Source organism: Cervus elaphus, chromosome 19 (assembly GCF_910594005.1).
Source record: "Cervus elaphus chromosome 19, mCerEla1.1, whole genome shotgun sequence".
Taxonomy (NCBI): domain Eukaryota; kingdom Metazoa; phylum Chordata; class Mammalia; order Artiodactyla; family Cervidae; genus Cervus; species Cervus elaphus.
Window position 1 is genome coordinate 3,260,364 of NC_057833.1, and position 22,387 is coordinate 3,282,750.

General features: G+C 39.0%; 1 protein-coding gene across 1 annotated transcript in view; it reads right to left on the minus strand.

The window, feature by feature from the left end:
* Positions 1-1,994: 1,994 nt before the first annotated feature.
* The window catches only part of LOC122676131 (ceruloplasmin-like), a 39,162-nt gene continuing 18,769 nt past the window's right edge, over positions 1,995-22,387 (minus strand). The window contains exons 12-19 of the mRNA XM_043875471.1: positions 21,878-22,085; positions 20,953-21,092; positions 17,787-17,915; positions 12,553-12,659; positions 11,309-11,510; positions 8,756-8,895; positions 4,185-4,347; positions 1,995-2,157 (exon numbers count right to left, since the gene is read on the minus strand). Coding sequence (XP_043731406.1) covers positions 4,189-4,347; positions 8,756-8,895; positions 11,309-11,510; positions 12,553-12,659; positions 17,787-17,915; positions 20,953-21,092; positions 21,878-22,085 — 1,085 coding nt within the window. The 3' untranslated portion in view covers positions 1,995-2,157; positions 4,185-4,188. The remainder of the gene's footprint in view (positions 2,158-4,184; positions 4,348-8,755; positions 8,896-11,308; positions 11,511-12,552; positions 12,660-17,786; positions 17,916-20,952; positions 21,093-21,877; positions 22,086-22,387) is intronic.

A 22,387-nucleotide genomic window follows, 5' to 3' on the forward strand; every position in this document is an offset into this window, starting at 1 on the left:
TTTTCTTTTGTACTAACAGTGTTTCTGTTTAGATACTAATTGTTAGGTACTAATGGTTAGAATAGGAAGCACCTTCCGATAATTGTATAGGAGACGCAGCCCACTGACACGTTCTCTGTCTTTGACTCTTCCCTGTTAAGACTGCACTGCAGAGACTTCCCTGGTGGTCAAATAGCTAAGACTCTGCCCTCCCAATGCTGGGGGTCTGGGTTCAACTCCTGGTCAGGGAACTTGATCCCACATTCTGCAGCTAAGAGTTCACATGCCACAACAAAGGCTGAAGATCCTGAATGCCAAACTAAGATCTGGCACAGCCAAATAAAAAAAAAAAAGAATGCATGCAGACTTTTACTCTTCCACTCAACTCCATTCACTAAATCACACTCCACATATCCATTAAATCAGGGTTGATTTTCATAGACTATGATTCCTGTCCATCTCTGAATCCCCAAATCTAGGATTGTGCTCTTAAATAAATGAATGAGTGCATGAATTAGGCATTATTCTTGGTGAGATTTGGTCAATATTTTTTGCAATTTCTTAAAGAATATTCTAGTTTTATCAGCAAAACTTTTAAAAACTTTCAGTCTTGGATGTTTCTTGGGGTGAGTGGGGGTACTAGTTGCCTCTAAACTTTACATGTTCTTATTAGTTTCAGTATCAAAGAGTAAAATAGTATTGTTAATTTTGTTTCATGTTACAATCACTTTATTAGTATTTAATTTTTAAAGTCGTCTTCTGGAGACACATACTGGAGTATTTTGTGGTGAAATGATATCATGTCCAGGATTTATTTGATAATATTCCAGGTATTCATGCATTACTTATAAAACTCAGAGGTAAGAAAGTGAAAAGAATGAAAAGTCTGATTTTGGTTTCAATTCTCATGTTGAATGCTTTTGTTTAACTAATTCCTGCTTGCAAATATTCTTACTTATTGTCTAAGGCAGAGACTTGTTAGCCAATCCACAAGAAATTTCTAATTCTTTTTCCCTGTTATTTACATTATAGAGGCTACAAAAGTTTGTTTCCAGCCTTTTTTGCAGTTAAGAGTAGCCAGATAGTAGCAGTTTGACCAATGAGACATAAGCAGAAATTGGCTGGGTCTCCTTGGAAGATTTTTGCTTTGTTGATAAAAGGAAAGGATGTGGTTAGTTTTCCTTCTTCTATGCCTTCAACCTAAAAGTAATGTATGGAGCTACAGCAACCATTTTGCAAGCATGAGCCAACAGTCACTAGGAAAAAGGACAAAGGCATTAAACAAACTGTCCTTCATATCATCAAGTTTTTCAACAAACCCTAGTAGCCATCTACCTCCTAACTTTTTTTAAAAATTTGAGCAAACGCCATGATAACCCCTCTTAGCTGAAGTTTCTGTTTCTTATAGCAGGAGCCATGAAAAGTGAAAAGTGTGAAAGTTAGTTACTGAGTCATGTCCAACTCTTTGCGATCCCATGCACTGTAGTCTATGTCCATGGAATTCTCCAGGCAAGAATACTGGAGTGGGTAGCCATTCCCTTCTCCAGGGGGTCTTCTGACCCAGGGATTTAATCTGGGTCTCCTGCACTGCAGGCAGATTTTTACCCTCTCAGCCACCAGGGAAGCAGTAGGCATCCCTACTGTTAATATTGCTAGATAGAAAGACGGAGCATGAGTCCTTATTCTTGGTTCTGGGAAACTGGAGCTTATAGTTTCTGAAAACTCTAGTCTTCCAAGCATAAGACACTGTACAGTATATGGATTTGCATTTTAAAGACCAATTAAAACACTTACCCATGATTTGAGAATTTAATTTTCTAAATGTTTGCAAATGTTGCAATTTAGGGTAAAATCTTGGGTGGTATGTTTTTTTTTTTCTAACTGAGCTAGACTTTTATTTACACCTGCTCTATTTGTCCCGCTTGCCCACCTCCACTGCTATTTATTAAAAGCCTTGTTACAGCCCTACAGATGCTATTCCATGGACAGAAAGATGAAGCAGCTCATACAAAAAATTTACCAAGAAAACTTTTATTTTTCGCTAATTTTCCTGGCATATTGCCATGAACATCTTTAGACAGCCCCTCCTATACTCCTTCATTCCTGAAGTTTTTCTTCTTCGTCAACTTTAACTCTGCTCCTGGACTTGTCAACATTCATAGCAGGCATATATTTGTGCTATAGAAAAGAAAGTTTCATACAGTTTCAGGTTGGACTATTAAACTAAAATGGTTACATAAATTTAAGGAAAAAATATTAAGTTTGAATACATTTTAAGAACATCCTTAAAATGACTACCAGTGCTTTTGCAAGAAAAGTTTGCTTACTAATTCAATAGCAACATCACTGCCACTCTGCCTTGTGGACAGAAAGACCTGAAGACCCAACCAAGTTTTGCTTTAGAGTATTTGTAACACAAAAAGCTAGTTTCCCAGAGAAACCATGTTAAAAGTGGGGGGTTTGTTTCTTGGACAGCACACCAAAATATCGTTTATTAAGGATGAATATGTTGGGAGTTTGGAATTAACGTATATACCCTAATATACATAAAACACATCACTGGGACTTCCCTGGTGGCCCAGTGTTTAAGACTCAGCACTTCCACTGCAGGGAACATGAGTTCGATGCCTAGTCAGGGAACTAAGACCCCGTAAGCCAAAAATAAAATAAAATAAAATAGGCAACCAACAAGGACCTACTGTATAACAGAGAACTACACTCAGTATTTTGTAATAACCTATAAGGGAAAAGAGTCTGAAAAGGAATACATGTATATTATGTACATATAAAGTACATGTATAAAATATATGTGTATCTGAGGCACTTTGCTCTATACCTAAAACTAACACAACATTGTAAATCGACAATACTTCAGTTAAAAAAGAATGAATATGAATGATTACAGGAATAAGAGTAATAATTACTGTTACTCTGTTAATAATATTATTCTTGATATTAATATTTTATTGTAGGTAAAAATTATATTTGGAGCTAATACATCTTTGGTTTTGTAAGAAATGTGGTCCTTAAATTCAAAGAGGATCCCATAGAACTCAAGAGTGGCACAGCATATTTTAAATAGTATATGTCATATATGTTCAATAGTGTTCCTGATTTTAAAAGTAACCTCAGCAGAAGCAGAACATACAAGAAGAAAATAAACCTCACTCAGAATTTCACCACCTAGAGAGAGTTACCATTAACATTTCTGTTAATGTACATATATCTATTTTATATATATATATATATATAAAATTTGGATTATATTTAAAATACTATTTTGTAGACTGCTTTTAACCACTTAGTATTATATTATAAGCATTTTCCCATTAAAAGTTTAAGGCATGATTTTTTTAAATGGGATAATACTTCAGATAATAAATGTAGCAAAACTTATAGTAGATCATTTCCTAATTTTCAGTTTTCCACCAGCACAAAATAACATAGTGACAAATATTTTTCAGTATTGCTGACAATTTTCTGAGATCAACTGTCACATAAATTTACTGAGTCAAAATATTAGAATCATTCTGTTAAACGACCAAAGGATAATGACTTCATGAATAGTCTAAGTAACCAAGGAACTGATAAAAATCTCAGTAACAAAGACACTATTTTCATAAAAAGTTGCTAATAAAATGTATTGGAGAAGGAGGAGATGGGAATGAGAGAAAATAAAATGTCACTTGAATGTGAAAATGAATTATTAGAATTGTTATTTATCAATAGTTTCTTTCCAGAACTGTGGAAACAGTATATACTTCCACCAAAGTATGTGCAATGACCCTCTCACCACACTGGTATTGATACTATCAGTGAAAAAATACCTTGCCAAATTGATGGCTTTCTTATTCAAAAGTATCTCATTGTTGTCTAAATACAATTTTAAGTGATTTGATTATAAGCAAGTTTATATATCTTTATAGGTTCAGTAGTCACTTGTATTTCATCTTCATGAACTATCTGTTCAAATCCAGATGCAGATATTATAAGAATCCAGAAATTACATTTAACTCTAAAATATCTTTTATCAGATTAGATACAGTTTACCTAAATTTACAAAGAAAGTAAGCTAGATTATCTTGGCCACATCAAAACAGTAATCTTTTAATTACTGTAAACATAAATATTCAGTAGATCAGCTATCCTTATAAGGAATAGCTGAATTTATTTAAATATCATCACTTCTAATGAATTTGGCATACCTTTTCACTCGATTACAGTGTAAACGCTTTCCATTCCTGCCTCGATGTGAACGTTGACATGGCAATGAAATAACCATGTTCCAACATCTCTTGGATACATTTTTAGAGTTTGATAGCTCCCAGGAGGAAGGTCATACACATCAGAGCGAAACACTCCCATGTTCTCAACAAAAAGACAAAACACAATTAAATGGCTTGTAAGAGATATCTGTCATTCACACCTTTGTTGTCTGTCGTTCAGCCTCTAAACCATGTCCGACTCTGCAACCCCAAGACTGCCCCACACCAGCGTCCCTGGCCCTCGCTCTTTCCTGGTTCACCCAACTTACCGCTTGCTCTAACTCCTCTCGTGTCTACTTCGTCAGATGATGATTAGAGAGCTTTAGGTGCCACTGAACCTCTCCTCTGAATACAACTGAGAGTTTGGCGAAGGAAGTCCCAGGGCTTTTTAGCGACAGGCCGCAGGAAAAACATCTCGCTCTAAAAGGGTGCTTGTGGCAGTATAGGTTTTAGATGCCTTGTCGGCGTCTCATACACAGTGCTCCAGATTTCAGAGAACATCAGTTTCACAAATCCCAAATGTTCTAACTGAAATGTTTCTAACTAGGGATGTTGGTGACATGAATATGGTCATTTTTCAAGATGTAACTAATCAGGAAAACTCACAGTTTCAGGAGAGAGAGGAGCCACATCTCTGCTCTCCGGGGTTGAGCCCGAAGGCTGAGGGCTTAATGGCTAATTTCTCGCCTAAACAGGAAACCCGAGGTTTAGGAGACTGTCTCGTCTGTAGGCTACTCTGATTTTGATAAATGACGGGCAAGGCCTGGCTTGGATGGATTAGAAAAAGAGTAAGAGAGAATGAATTTCTCTGCATAATATTGATAGATGGGAGGTGTTTGGAGCGTGCGGGATGTGTTGGAGAGTGCAGCTCATGATGGGCTCCAGAATATTTTGAGGAGAGGAGAGAAGAGGGTCAGGAGAGGAAGAATGCAGAGAAAGAAGTGTTGAGAGTGAGAGCAAAAAGCAAGAGAGCCAGAGGTTCCTGGTGGAAGGATAATTAAAGACAAGGACATCTAATGTCAACTGATAGGAACAGTAACATTTTCACTGTGTAATAGCAATAATAAAACCCCTCTAACTTACCCCCCAAATTTCACTTGAAATCTATGTCCTTGGTTTTACGCTTGCACAGGTAAATCTTAAGTAGTGGGGATATATTCCAATTTGGAGCTGCTCAGAGAGATGAAAAAATACCAGCCACAGGAGTTAGGGGAGAAGGCAGGAAGCTGAGCTGACGCAGGAAGTGAGCGCTGTAAATGGCGAGAAGAAATTTAGGCTCTTGAGACTCTGGAGAAACCGGAAGGTAGAGAGGAGGGAGGCCGAGCCATCCCCCACTGGACAGAGAGTGGGGCCTAACGTCATTGCTATTTAGGGAAATTAATTTTCCATCAAAGGTGACAATAATAAGGATGACATGGATACATTTCCAAGATGTCAGAAAATTTAAGGAACGAGATGAAACAATTTAAATGAATTGACAATGTCCAAGGCATGCACGAGGTACTGGGAAATGTACCATCTGTACCTGGAAATAAATAGGAAGGAAATCATAGCCTTAGGGAATAGGAGGTGACTGGCTGGTGTGTCCCAAGACCCAGTTAGTAACCCCAGGGGGCTGCTCTGCTGTCCCTAGATGTGCCGGGGAGTAGATCCCAGCAGCTGGATCATTGCTGGAGTAATTAAATTCAGCCTCAGTACCGTTTTTCTAGATTCCCTATATACGTATGTTAGTATATATTTGTTTTTTTCTTTCTGACTTATTTCACTCTGTATATAATTATGACCGATTCATGCTGTTCTATGGGAGAAATCAACACAATGCTATAAAGCAATTATCCTCCAATAAAAAAAGTTTTTTAAATAAAGATAAATTCAGCCTCAAGGGAAGGGAAAGACTACTTGTGTCCCTCCGTGATGAGTTTAGAACGGGCAGCTAGGGCTGGTAACTGGCGGTGCCAGTCTGCATGGCACAAACTGGGTCACTCTAAAGGGAGGCAGTTTCGTGAAGAGGCTGAGTGAGGGGCTCAGAGTGAGACCAGAGGTTCAAATCTTAAGTTTAACTCTTCTTGATTGCATCTTGTTCTTGTGTGGGTTCAATGAAAAATCCACGCAAAACACAAAGCATATCATCTAGCACATAGAAACTTAAAGGTTAGCTATAATCATCACTCTAGAAGTGTGGCCATAAATTCCACTTAATTTGACACCTTATACTGTGATCATTTATGTAAATGTAGCTCCTGAAAGATAACTCTGATTTCATCTCCACATAGCACTTGGCATGGTTCTAGGAATATCACAGGCATTGCTGAACTGAACAATAAGTACACTGTAAAAAACTATAACTGAGTTTTAATCTCTTTTATTCTAATTTTTAGTCTAATATAAACATCTAAGAATTTAATAACAACCCTGTTATCTAGGTTTTTCCTTAACAAATATGAGGAGTGTAGATAGAAGCATGGAAATGTCAAGACTGTTGGACCTGGGCAATCGATAAAGAGATTCATTATATTATCCTGTGTACTTTATTATATAAAATTCCCTATAATAAAACTAGTTTTTAAGCAAATAAAATTTACAAGGAATATTTTTTTTTTATTAAAGGAAAGAAAGCAACACACCAATAAAGCTTTGTGTAAATTAAGTCGTATATAACTATTTATTTCCATGATAGACCCAAAGCATTAAAGTTAAAACTATGAACGGAATGCATCTAGAATTCAGGAAAGCTTTATGTGAAACTTCTATAAATATGTAAAAGATAGAGTGTATCATGCCAAGCGGTTAGATTAAAAGTTTGAGGTGTCAAATGCAAAAAATATAATTGATCCTCCATTGCACATTAATTTTATATAAGGGATTAGGATGAGAAAATAAAGAGACTGCTCTCTAAGTAAATAAATGATACTAACTTGGATATAGAGGAGGGATAAAATTGAAAATACTTATAGTAAACTAGAGAAATAGCCATCAAGAATGGTCAGTAGAAACAAGTGTAAAGAAGTATGACAGGTGGAGTGATGGGAAACAATTCAGACAGAAGCTATAAGGAAACTAAGAAATCATAAGTAGAAAAAGATGGCAATATAATAACAACAAAATAAAGATACTGTAAAGCCACTTCACACCTAGTCCCATATTTTAATTTTATAGCAAATGTTAAAAGAATGACAGAATTGGAAAGTCACCATTTGGAATCCCCATTAGAAAAACTGAGTCAGGCAAGGATCATCAATGGATACTTTTTAAACTATAAGATGAAAAGCTGTTGTAATAAACTACATAAAGATCACCTCACAGATTACTTGTTAGTTACAACAGGAAAGTGGTACTTTCAAAATGGGGAGAATGGTCCCCATCACCTTCAGAAAGTTATCAAACTTTAGCCTTCACAGTATTAGGACCTGTTGACCCTGTACCTCTTGATGTTATATACGAGAAGTACACAGCATCGCCTAGGTAATGTTCTTGCCAAAGGGGTTTGACATGGATCCAATCACAAGGAAATGATCAGAACAATACAGAATATGGCATATTCTACAAAACTGGCCTGGACTCTTCAAAAATGAAATATCATGAAAGATCAGGGAAATAAAAGTCATACAGTATCCTGATTTTAGGAAAGATATTCAATTGGTAAAGAATTTGCCTGCAATGCAGGAGACCTGGGTTTGAGTCCTGCATTGTGAAGATCCCCTGGAGAAGGGAATGGCACCTCCCTCCAGTATTCTTGCCTGGGAAATCCCATGGACAGAGGAACCTGGTGGGCTACAGTCCATGGGGTCACAAGACTTGGACACGACTTAGTGACTAAAACCAGCATGACATGAACAACCAGATGCTAAGTATAAACGATTAGATCTGGGATTAAAAGAAAAACCATTACAACTAGCATTTTGGGGTCAACTAGTGATATTTGAATGGACTGTATGTTAGATTATATTATTCAATGGATGTTAATTTGAAGGGTATGATAATATTATTGTGGTTGAGGCAGGATTGTCTTCATTCTTAGGATACACATGCCTTAGTGTTTAGGAGTGAAGAGTCATGATGTTTGCAATTTACTTTCAGTTTACAAGGAATAATTTTTTTTTATTAAAGGAAAGAAAGCAACACAGAAAAAAAAAACAGAAAGAAAACAAATGCAGCAAAAGTGTATAGGAGTGTTCAAGGTATTTTTCTTTTATGTGTCTGAGAGTTTGAAAATTAAAAAGATAAGTTGGGAAAGAGGGGTTAAACTAAAGGTGATTATAGATGTTTTATTTACTTATGGAGAAACATCAGAATGGAGTAAGAAATGCAATTCATGTATTCAGAACCTTTTATCAAATGTCTGTGGGCTATAAAGAGCTAAATGTGTAACTATCGCATCAGACATGCTGCAGATGGCATGTAATGCACTTGCGTTCTGGCGTGGTCATGTCCTTTCCCATCCTGTTATCTTTCGATGCTGCCCCAATAACAAGGTCCTTTAGTGATTAAAAGGAGCTGCCCAGGTCTCTTACCATGAAGATAAAGCTGTGGCCGTGAAAGTGAGCTGTGTGCAGGTCAGCCTGATCCCCTATGCCAATCAGGTACCAATTCACTTCACTCCCCACGTGAAATACCAGGCCTTGGTTATTTCCAAACATTCTTCCATTAATGGCTGTGGGGGGAGAGGGGGACACAGTTTGTTATATTCGACAAGAATTTGAAATAATATGTTTTTTTAAAAAACACCTTATAGAAAGCACCATGATGTTTCAGAGGCCATGAGGGTTTTCGAGATAGCCTAAGGATGCTGTCAAACATGACCAAGCCACCCTTTCACGGGTGTGTCTGATGCTGGAGAGTTTTTCCTTGCCCGAGGAAATGAGGCACCGACTTTAATATAATTGGGTTGTTCTAGAATAATTCACAACTAAGGATACTTAAGTTGGTGGGTACTTGAATAGGTCTATAAATTTAAAGCATACCTGAAATCATCTCAATAGGCTTCGAACATCAGCAGTGTGATCCCATTTCCTTCATGACCTGTCATGAGTATGACTGGAATGGCTATTTGTTGTTTAGTCACTAAGTTCTCTCGTCTGACTCTTTGTGATCCCATAGACTGTAGCCCGCCAGGCTCCTCTGTCCATCGGCTTCTCCAGGCAAGAATACTGGAGTGGGTTGCCATTCTCTTCTCCTGGAATGGCCATTTGCCTGAGGTCTTGTCTTGCCCCCTCTTTAATCCTCACCAGATATGGCTTCCAATGGGTAATAGGAAGAAAATATTAAGAAAAAAAAAACTATATATCCTTCTTTTTACTTTTCTATTTTGTGTCTGTCTTTGGAAATACAGGGAATATATTCTTACAGTGATGCAATATATAAGTAATCCAGGAAGCCCTTTCTTTGGGCTTCCCAGGTGGCTCAGTGATAAAAGAATCCCCCTGCCAGTGCAGAAAACACAAGAGACACAGGTTCCATCCACGGGTCAAGAAGATCCCCTAGAGGAGGAAATACTTGGGAACACTTAAGTATTCTTGCCTGGGAAATCCCATGGAGAGAAGAGCCTGGTGGACTGCAGTCCACGGGGTCGCAAAGAGTCAGACACGACTGAGCACATAGGCACACACACATCGTATGCAATTAATAACCATTCATCTATGGAGGTTGGGCTCTAATGCTTTTAGCTGATGGAGGGCAGTAATAGGAAAAAACTAGGAGATGCTGAGACACTGCTTTAGACCAGTGCTTCTCAAACTCCAGTGTGTGCGTGGCTGGGAATCTTGTTAAAGTGCAGATTGTGATCCCCTGGGTGTGTGAAGGTGTACTGCGCTTCTAACGAACTCTGAAGGGATGCCGCTGCTGCTGGTTCACGGACCACACTCGGAGCACAGTGCCAGAATTGTTCGGGAAGCTCACGTCTGTCTCTATCGTCCTCTCGCTCAGTGCTCTGGGAACCTTCAGCGTAGTGGTTCTCAACGGTTCTCATCCTCCAAGGGAGGCAGTGTCTGCAGACAACTTTTTTAGTTCTCACAACTTGAGGAGAAGGGCTACTGGCGTCTAGGGGGTCGGGAGGATGGCTCCTGCTAAACCTCCCACAGTGCTCAGGACAGCTCCCCCACGAGGAGTTATCCAACCAAAAATGTCAATAGTGTCAAGTTTGAGAAACCCTGGTTTAGATCAAGTTTAAGTTCTTAACAGGGTACTCATTCCCCACACTGATGGCTTTTTCTTTTCCATGCGCTCTGTGACCTAGCTTACCTTCTTCCGTCCACCTGGGAGCTCATTCCTTTAGTTTTCTACTAGAGAGGCTCCTAGGCATCTTTAAATACTCAAAGTTCTCCTCACCTTCATGAAACCTTTCTTGACCTCCCAAATAAGAATTTAAAACACAGCGCTATTTATAATCCTGTCACAGCATCCCTTCGAGTCAGCCTTTTACTGCAGCAATACACTGAACGACTTGAGAGATGATCCGCCTCGCGGCTTTTGTATCTCCTGAGGCCTCGGACAGTGCTTCAGAGCGAGTAGTTAGACCTTCAAGAAATGTTAGCTGATGTCCCCAGTGCTACATTGTCCTCAGGGCTCCAGGGACATTAGAACTCACCATGCTGCTAGCACAGTGGTCTACAGGCTGAGTGCCCACTCCAGCTCACTCACTGTCCTTTTCTCTACGGATCATGAGCAAAGATTGGTTTTTAAACTTCTAAACAGTTGGAACAAAATGAAAAAAATAACACTTCCTGATGTGGAAATTGTGTGACATAGTATTCCCAGTGCAGCTTTACTGACTTGAAGCCACTTACATTTGCGTGTAAGTACTCACTTACGTGTGAGTGTTTTTGTATCGCAAGGGCTGAGTAGAAGAGTTCAAGGCAGAATCCCTATGGTCTACAAGTCTAAACTCTTTACTATCCAGCCCCTGATGGAAAAAGTTTGCTGGCCCCTGGTCTACGTGATCTGCACGCCAGCGCTATGGATTGTGTTCCTTAGACTGTGCTGAGAGTGACGGATGCAAACCTTTATCTGTTCCCTTTGGGCAGAACCACCTGTAGGCGCCAGCCAGTGAGTTAGTGAGTGGACATTACCATGCATTTCGTTGCTTCGTTTAAAAGTAATATCATTCCTGTCTACTTGGTTTGGTTCTTGAGCATAGGTATTGATGTTTTCTTCAATGTACCAGGATTCATTCTCATCAAAAGTCATGAAGAAGAGAACACGGTGAACTATGTTTTCTTTGGTGTCTTTTCGACATACAATCAAAGGACCTACCAGTCCGCTATTAAGATCCTGGAGAGACAAAGCAAGAGGATGAACTGTGTCCACAACTAAAAAACACCCCCAGACAAGGGAAAGAGTGGGAACAAGTTTTAGTTTGAGTGAGGTTAGATCCTGAGTTTTGAATGATTAGGATTCTAACTCTGAACATAAGGAACAATATTTGACTTGCTAAATTCTTTTCCTTTTTTTTCAAATCAGAACTTCCACAAATGACTTACTAAATTCTTGATTGGAAAAAAAAAAATGATCATCTCACTCATTAGAGTTGAACTCTAAAGTGAACAACAAACTTCTGAAAGGGATTTTAGACACATTCCTGAGTGGATTTGGCTTTATCTTTGAAATTTTAATTAAAAAACAGAACTTTGGCTTTAATTAGAATTCCCCTGTGTTAGAGTCGGTTGACAGATTTGTCTAAAGGTCTCGGATCCCCTTCCACCCATGATACGTTTGTTCCTGCAGCCACTTTCTGTTGGGATCCCTGGTTTGTTTATATTTATTTTCTTTTGGGGTTGAGTGTCTGTGTCTGTTCTTGGTTTTCGTGGCGAGTAGGCCAAAAATAACTAAAAGGCCAAAGAAAGAAACTCTTTTTTTTTTTTAAATACAAATGAACTGGACCTCAAGTTGAGAGTTTTTAAAAGATAAATACTGTGTATCCATTAATTTGTAACTAATTACAGAATTTTAAAACTTCATCCTTCATTTTCTGGAAACTAAATCTTATTCAATGAAACAAAGAAGAGTGTGTTATCATATAATTATACATATATATGTGTGTATCCCACATATATATATATTTTCCATATATATATATTTATATATATTCCACTTCAATCCACAGTAACATGTTGGAAAATATCCTAAATCTAAGTAATCATAATGTAATAATTTATTTTGCTCTTGAAAAAGGCAAACTTGTGTAGAATTAAAAACTAAGCAGTATTTAGAAAGTTTACATAAAACTGAGATTGTATTTTAAAGAAAAATAAAACCTTTCTTTTGTCATAATTTCTAAGAGCAGACAGTACAAAAACTGGAATTTGAAGTTTACCTTGACCATGTCCACAGTCGAATAGTAAAACCAAGGTATGCACTCAAAGTCATTTGAGGTAGGACCAGATCTTTCAGGAACCTGCCAAATGTATGTTCGGATCTCTCCTGAAATAGGTAAACGCAATGTGTTTAAACAGAACCTTTGAAATCACATTTCTTTATGGAAAACCAGAAATGAACGAACCCTAAAGCTACACAGACATTAAGCCGCATAGTCCTTGTCTTCACTCCTGGCTCCGCGGCTTCTTGCCTTGTGATCTTAGTGGATGTGTTTACATGCTTTAGGCTTCTCTTTCTTCATGCGCAGTGAGGAGGATCCCCTGGAGGAGGGCAGGCAACCCACCCCAGTGTTCTTGCCTGGACGATCCCATGGACAGAGGAGCTTGGCAGGCTACGGTCCACGGGGTCACAGAGAGTTGGACACGACTGAGAGACGAACACTTTTACTTCACTTTGCTTTTCCTCACGCACATAAAATGGTAGCTTAGGGATTAGACAAGACGGGGCGAAGGAAGCCCTTGGTGTTACACTGCCTGACCCACAGGGCAAGGCGGAGGTCACTCTCAGTGTGGCCTGCTCCCTTCTCAGCACTACAGGATCAAAACTTTATAATGCGGGCTTCTCTGATGACTCAGCAGTAAAGAACTGGCCTGCCAACGCAGGGAACATGGGTTCAGTCCCTGGTCCAGGAAGATCCCGTGTGCCAAGGGACAGCAAAGTCATGTGCCACAAATTCTCAGCCAGTGCTCTAGAGCTCTAGAGCAACAAGGAAACCACCGCAGTGAGAAGCCCGTGCAACTAGAGAAAGCCCAGCACAGCCAAAAATCAATCAATAAATCTTAAAAAAAAACCTTTATAGTGATTCTGCCATTGAAAAATATCAATTGTTAAACCTAATCCATTTGTTCAGCAAATACTTATTGTAATGAAGATAACTCAGTCTTTGAAATGTGACAGAATTGTTTTGAATCACAGCTTCAAACCTTCCAATCTGAGGATCACATGCACCTCCTTCCTCTCCCCACCTCCACTGCTGTTTGCATTAATTGAACCTTCTTGACTCTTTCAGGAAAGTTCTTGTGGTCCCCACCCTCACCCCTTGCTGTATCATTCTACATCTTTCCCTTGCAGAGGTGTTTTCAAGCACCTGTGACATAGTCTTCCTTCTCCACTAACCAACCCCATCCTCAGCCTCCCCAGTTCCAGATCTTTAATAATCATCTTAGTACTAGTCCTCTCTTGCCAGCCCACCGCACAGGTCCGGGAACACGGCAGGTACTCAGAAGTGTTCGTGAAACGCATGTAATGTGATCCTTTCCTGGCTAATCAGAACAAAGTGCTGACTTGCAAACTCCCTTGGCAGGAGATTCATCTTGGTCCCATGGTAGGACTGTCTGCTTTTAAAATCAAAAGGGAATGTTTCACCTATCATCAAAGTCTATCTTCAGTCTTTCTGTCCCACAGGTCTTTTTTTTTCTTCTGAATTTGACTCTTCCTTTGATACCCTTAATTCCAAGAACTACTTATTTTGACGGGCACCTTCAGACGACATTCTGCTGCTGCTGCTAAGTCGCTTCAGTTGTGTCCGACTCTGTGCGACCCCATAGACGGCAGCCCACCAGGCTCCCCCGTCCCTGGGATTCTCCAGGCAAGAATACTGGAGTGGGTTGCCATTTCCTTCTCCTAGAGGACATTCCGGATGTCCCTTTTATGTCCCCCTTGAAAAATACACTCCACCAGGTGTCAACAGCCATGTCCCCCATGCCTACATCCAGTGACTGGGCAGGGACACACAGGTGCCAGCTCTCATATCCCAGCTCAGGGGAGCTGAGGGCTACCCAATCTTTGAAATTTCTCAGTTGTGGCTGTGACTTCTGTTGAGGTTGCATCTATGTTAAACCTTTTTTCCCTGTCCAATTTTGCTTCTTTCTTTTTTTATTCCCCCAAAGTTGTTTATCCCAAGACCACTGTCTGCACACAAATCTTCATCTTAGGGTCTGCCTCCTGGGCATTTATATTAAAAAGCATTCATTTCCCTTGAGTTTAGAATGCTGGGTGGCACGCTGTACAGAGTGATGTCCCGATGATTAGCACCTGAGGTTTCTCCCTTTTTCTTAGCTGCTCCGCGCTTTGCCTTGCCTCCTCCCTCACACACTGCATCCTGTGCTCAGCTCCTACTTGAGCACTTGAGTTGGAGGCAGGAACACAGCATAAATATCTGACGGCTGGACAGGTAAAGAGGTGGGAGAGCTGCCCGGAAGTAGTACACACACGGCGCCCTATCCTGGAAGCAAACTTCATCTGCAAAAGGAACTTCTCTCTCAAACTTGTTCTTCAGGCCCTTCTCGCTGCTGTTCAGTTGCTAAGTCAGGTCCAGCTCTTTGTGACCCCGTGGACTGCAGCTCACCAGGCTTCCTGTCCTTCACCTTCTCCCAGAATTTGCTCAGACTCATGTCCAGCGAGTCAGTGTTGTCATCCAACCGTCTCATCTTCTGTCGCCCCCTTCTCCTTGCTAGTCTGCTAATGTCTCTCACCTGGAACAATACCCCTATTTAAGAAAGAACATTAGCCCCACAGTCTTGCATAAAAGCGCTGGGGCTTTGCTTTTCCCCAAAGCAGTTACTTGGCTGTGTTTGCTTATTCTCAGTGGGATAGTTTGTTTTCATTCCAGGAGTGGAATATCTTTCCTTCTGTTTGTGTTGTCTTCAAATTTTTTTCTCAGCATCTTATACTTTTCTGAGTACAGGTCTTTTACCTCTTTTGGTTGGTTCGTTCCTAGGTAGTTTATTCTTTTTGATGTGATTGTGAATGGGATTAATTTCTTAATTTATTCATTAATTTCTCATTCTGATATCTTGTTGGTGGTGTATAGAAATGCAATAAATTTCTGTATGTTAATTTTGTATCCTTCAACTTTATCAGATTCATTGATGAGCCCAAGGAGTTTTTTGGTGGTGGCTTTAGGATTTTCAACATATAGTATCATGTCATCTGCAAACAGTAAGAGTTTCACTTCTTCTTTTCCAGTTTTGGATTCCTTTTATTTCTTTTTCTAGTTTGCTGTGACTAAGACTTTGAATACTATGTTGAATAAAACTGGTGAGAGTGGGCATCCTTGTCTTGCTTCTGATCATAAAGGAAACACTTTCAGCTTTTCACTGTTGACTATGATGTTAGCTGTGGGCTTGTCATATATGGCCTTTATTATGTTGAGGTATATTCCCTCTGTACTCACTTTGTTGAGACTTTTTATCATAAATAGTTGTTTAATTTTTCAAAAGCTTTTTCTGCATCTATTGAGATGATCATATCCTTTTCGTCTTCAATTTGTTGATGATTTGTTGATGTGATGTATCACATTGATTGACTTGTGGATATTGAATTATCCCAGGTGGCGCTAGTGGTAAAGAACCCGTCTGCCAGTAGGAGACATAAGAGATGCAGGTTTGATCCCTGGGTCAGGAAGATCCTTTGGAGATGGAAATGGCAACCCACTCCAACATTCTTGCCTGGAGAATCCCATGGATGGAAGAGGCTGGCAGGCTACAGTCCATGGGGTCACAAAGAGTTGGACACAACTGAAGTGACTTAGCATGCATCCCTGGGATAAATCCCACTTGATCATGGTATACGATCCTTTTATTGTATCATTGGATTTAGTTTGCTAGTATTTTGTTGACGATTTTTGTATCTATATTTATCAGTGATATTGGGCTGTAATTTTTTTTTTTTTTGTGGTATCTTTGTTTGGTCTTGGTATCAGGGTGATGCTGGCCTCATAGAACAAGTTTGGAAGCATCCTTTCATCTGCAATTTTTTGAAAGAGTTTGAGAAGGATAGGTGTTAGCTCTTTTCTAAAAGTTAGGTAGAATTCACCCATGAAGCCATCTGGTGCTGGACTTTGTTGTTATTTTTTCACCTGATTCAGTTTCATTCCATGTTTTCAATTTTTCTTCCTGATTCAATCTCAGAAGATTGCATATTTCCAGGAATTTATCTATTCATTCTACGATGTCCATTTTATTAGCATATAACTGTAGTAATCTCTTACGATAATTTGTATTGCTGTGGTGTCAGTTGTAAGTTATCTTTCATTTTTTATTTTATTTACTTGCACTCTCTTTTTTCTTGATGAATCTGATTATCATCGATTATTATCAATTTTGTTTACCTTTTTGAAGAGGTAACTCTTAGTTTCACTGATCTTTTCTATTGCACTTAAAATCTCTATTTCATTTATCTCTGAACTGATCTTAATGTTTTATTTTCTTCTACTAACTTTGATTTCATTTGTAAGTTGGAACAACCCATTATGGAAAACAGTATGAAGGTTCCTCAAAAAGCCAAAAATAGAACTACTATATGATCCAGCAATTCCACTTATGGATATACATCCAAAGAAAATGAAAACACTAATTTGAAAAGATGCATGGGCCCCAATGTTCATAGCAGTGTTGTTTATAATAGCCAAGATATGGAAGCAGCCCAAGTGTCCTTCAACAGATGAATAGATGAAGGAGATGAATATATATATATTGATGAATATATATATATACTCATACAATAGAATACTACTCAGCCGTTACAAAGAATGAAATTTTGCCATTTGCAACTACACAGATGGACCTGGAGGGTATTATGTTTAATGGAATGTCAACTAGAGAAAGACAAATACTATACTATCACTTATATGTAGAATCTAAAAATAAGACACTAGTGAATATAACAAAAAAGAAACGGTCATAGATATAGAGGATAAACTAGTGGTCACCACTGGGGAGAGAGGAGAGGGGAAAGGCAGGATAGAACCAGGGGTTTAAGAGGTACAAACCACTATGTATAAAATAAATAAGCTGTAATATGCTTATTTATGTAATATGCTTATGTATATTTATGTAATATATGTAATATGTAACATGCTTATACATTACATTACATATACATTACATAATATGTAATATGCTTATACATTGTACAGCATAGGGAATAAAGCCAGCATTTTATAATAAATGGAGTATGATTTATAAAAATTTTGAATCACTATGTTGTACATCTGAAACTAGTATGATATTGTAAATCTGTTACTATACCTCAATAAAGAAAAAAGCATGGCGTATAGTAGGTATTTCACAAAAGAAAGAAGGAAACCAAAAAAGGGGGGGAAAGAGCAGACGTTATCCTCACAGTCCTGCATAAAAGCTCTGGGACTTCTCTTTCTCCCAAAGCAGGTACCTGGCTGTGTTGCCGCAACAGTGGGGCTGTCTGTTTTCACGCCGTGAGCATGAATAGAATACGGTCTTGAGGCTTTATTTTTAAAGACAACATAGATTTTCTCACCAGGGCTGAGAAATATTATAGGACCTAGGAAATAAAAAAAGAAAAATGGATGGATAGTTGTTATTTATTTTAAATTATGAGTCATCTGCCCCCTTAAGTATATACACAGTGACTCATTATATTCCTTAACATGCAGCCAAATGAAACACAGACACATTTAACAAATGGATCATTGCTGGTTTATGACACATGGTTTTTGCCTGGAAAATTTAAATCATCTACAATTTTTATAAGCTCCAGTTCTGGAAAACTTATTTCAATGAGCATTAGTTAATGCCTATGAAAACACACAATTTGGAAATGGAACATTTTCTTTCTTGACCAACCTCACCATTTAAACCTTTTATTCTTTCCCCCCACCTTTACCCAGTGGAAGATTGGGAGAAACTGCAGGTGTTTTCATTGACCCAGAGCTGTTATCTCTCACAAATTGACCCTTCGTTTTACTCTTTTTTATCCCATGCTATTTCTGCTTTATTGACTATGCCAAAGCCTTTGACTATTTGGATCACAATAAACTGTGGAAAATTCTTAAAGAGATGGGAATACCAGACCACCTGACCTGCCTCTTGAGAAACCTGTATGCAGGTCAGGAAGCAACAGTTAGAACTGGACATGGAACAACAGGCTGGTTCCAAATAGGAAAAGGAGTACATCAAGGCTGTATATTGTCACCCTGCTTATTTAACTTATATGCAGAGTACATCATGAGAAATGCTGGGCTGGAAGAAGCACAGGCTGGAATCAAGATTGCCAGGAGAAATATCAATAACCTCAGATATGCAGATGACACCACCCTTGTGGCAGAAAGTGAAGAGGAACTAAAAAGCCTCTTGATGAAAGTGAAAGAGGAGAGTGAAAAAGTTGGCTTAAAGCTCATCATTCAGAAAACTAAGATCATGGCATCTGGTCCCATCACCTCATGGCAAACAGATGGGGAAACAGTGGAAATAGTGACTGACTTTATTTTGGGGGGCTCCAAAATCACTGCAGATGGTGATTGCAGCCGTGAAATTAAAAGATGCTTACTCCTTGGAAGGAAAGTTATGGCCAACCTAGACAGCATATTAAAAAGCAGAGACATTACTTTGCCAACAAAGGTCCATCTAGTCAAGGCTATGGTTTTTCCAGTGGTCATGTATGGATGTGAGAGTTGGACTGTGAAGAAAGCTGAGTGCTGAAGAACTGATGCTTTTGAACTATGGTGTTGGAGAAGACTCTTGATGGTCGCTTGGACTGCAAGGAGATCCAACCAGTCCATCCTAAAGGAGACCAGTCCTGGGTGTTCACTGGAAGGACTGATGCTGAAGCTGAAACTCCAGTACTTTGACCACCTCATGCAGAGAGCTGACTCATTGGAAAAGACCCTGATGCTGGGGGGGATTGGGGGCAGGAGGAGAAGGGGATGACAGAGGATGAGATGGCTGGATGGCATCACCGACTCGATGGACATGAGTTTGAGTAAGCTCCGGGAGTTGGTGATGGACAGGGAGGCCTGGTGTGCTGCGATTCATGAGGTCACAAAGAGTCGGACATGACTGAGCGACTGAACTGAACTGAACTGACTGAAAAGCTGGAGGTATATATTATTATATATTTTATAATATATTATATATATAATATTATATATAATTATATATATAATTATATTATTATAAAACTTCTTTCTATTTGAAGGCAGATTGAATTTGTGGCTCTAAAAATTCTGAAACAGAGATGGTTTTGAGATGAACTAAGGCTTCCCTGATGGATTAGTGGTAAAGAATCCACCTGCCAATGAAGGAGATGGAGGTTTGATCCCTGGGTTGGAAAGATCCCCTGGACGGGGAAATGGCAACCCACTCCAGTGTTCTTGCCTGGGAAATCCCATGGACAGAGGAGCCTGGGGGGCCACAGTCCAAGGGGTTGCAAAGAGTATGACACCAGTTAGTGACTAAACAACAACAAAAATCAGACAGAACTCTCCTTAAACACATGCTCTAACTATTAATATCAGAACCCCGAAGAGACCTGGTAGATACCAGATACTAATGAAGTAAAGTACCTCTTTGCCTCCCATGGCAATTCTACCATCTCAAACACTATGCTTGCTTTTCCTTTTCTAAAAAGTGGGTTGTGTGTCTGTGTGTGTGTGTGTGTGTGTGTGTGTGTAAATAAAGGAATCTAGAGGGTCATATTGTGTTATCTTAGTGCATTTGGCCAGAATCCTAGAGAAACAAATATAACACTGCTACTTTTTTTGAAGGGTCCATTCAAAAGCACTGGGAACTGAACACCACAGACCTCCCTCCAGGGGTTGCGAAGCCCAAGAGGCTGATGCGGAGCCAAGAAAAGTAAAAATTCCTCCTTGTCAGCTGGCATATCCATCTTCTCAGGGTGCCTTGCCAGAATATGGCCTCCAATAGACACACAGATATCACGACAGAAATAAGATCTGGGCGTATGGATATGCCTTGTGACCTCTGGAAATCCTATGCGGTGTATGGACGTGCCATCTTACAGAACAAATGAATACACTGTGTGGCCTATGGAAGTGCCGTGTGACTTACAGAAATGTTACATGTGGGTGCCTGGGAGACATTTACAAGTTTTCTAGCTGATCTGTCAAAGGCGGAGGTATGGGCTATATTTTTCTCACTCCTAGACAGAAGATGAAATTAAATCTTGACCAATTAACTGCTTAAACACTTAAATTTAAACAAAGAAGGCCCCCTCCTAACTATATGAGGGTTTCTGGCATTTGTTTTAATTTCAAAGAAATTATTTCTAAACGTTATTTCTAAGGTCCCTCCCAGAATCTTGGGATTCTGTGTGCAGGAAGCCAGATAATCTGAAACTAACCATATTCATTGTCTATGATAGCTTTGTTTTACATTTAAAAATATTTGAATCCCTTTTCTTTTACCAATAAAAGTATCTACCAGCAAACAAATTGAAGTTAGAATTACAGGCTTTTTTCTCCACTGAGGTAGAGGTTGACAACACCCTTAGGTCGGCAACACGTTCCAGTGGTTGAGGACAAGAGGACAAACCCCAAAGCAATCTTCTAGTGCGTCAATACCTAGTATGTCCAGATGCATTTCATCGTCATTTCGTACTGTTTGATTTGTGAATGTGATGTCATCATATTGGCGGTATACGGCCTTCTTGTATTGGGACCCAAGATATGTCTCAACTCTATCCAAGTATATGTTTGTTTCGCTTTGAGAAAATAAAAACAAAAAATCACAAAGTTAATTAATTTAACCATTAAATTATGCAAATTCTCATATGGAAGAACTTACTGGAATAATGCAATTTATTAATATCTAGAGTCTATTTTACCTTAGAAATTCATTTAATTTAAAAAAATATATATTTATTTTGGTAAGATTATTGTATATTAATCCTGTACCTTAAAACATGTTTTTTAGCATGAAATTCAATTTTGATCAAATGAATAAACAGTAAGAGAGAAAAATCAGAGAAAGATATCAAATTTTACACAAAAAGAAAAATTAGTGGCTTCAATTTGAGGTTCATAGAAGAATAGCAATAGCCGGAAACAAATGAAGACAAAAACACTTTGACGGATTCCAAATGTTAAATGTAGCTGAAATTATACTTATTATACCTTAAAGTGGTGAGATTGGATGGTAAAACACATAAGGAAGAGAGAAGACAAGAAGTGAAAAGCGAGACAAGCAGATACAGCAAAGCAGAATTAAGTTATGTTAATATTTGGAAAGATTAGAAGTATTTATAGCTGAAGACATCACACACACATTTTGAAGTTATTTGAAATTGAATGTGTCCTAAACTACACATGCCACACACATACCACACACAAATAAATACACACCACACACACACACAGACACATATGTGTGCACACACATACACATGAACACACACGCACACACACATGTGCATGCGCACACACACACACATGACTGAAGACTACAGAATAAACCCCGCCCAATTAGAGGTGGAAGTCACCACCATACTTCTGTCCTTGGAGATGTTGCAGTTCTCTCTCCCAGTCCCTGCTAGGAGAATAATCCCACACAATCTCCTCTGCTGCGATATAAATAACCTTCGCCTCCTGGTACTGTGTTTGATCCGGGTTTGGCTCTGCACACTCCCTCACTTGGTATTTATGTTTCATGCCTCCAATATAGTGCTCTGAGGTCATACACATCACATCAAAAATGCCTAGAGGGGAATAAAAAAAGAATACTTAAGGCATTGCATTCAGATTTCTTTTCTCTAAGTCATCTATAAGAAATAAATCCCCCAGAGAAATACTATAAGATAGTCCATTCATTCTTTCACTAATTTGACAAGTACTTATTGACTATCTTCTTTATGCCAGGCATATTTCTGGGCTCTTGGGAAACATTAATGAATAAAATAGGTAAACATTCTTGCCCTTGGAGTTTATATTGCAGGGTGTGGTAAAGACAGACAGCCAACCTAGTAAGTAAAACTGATGTGGGTTGGAAGGCGATAGGTGC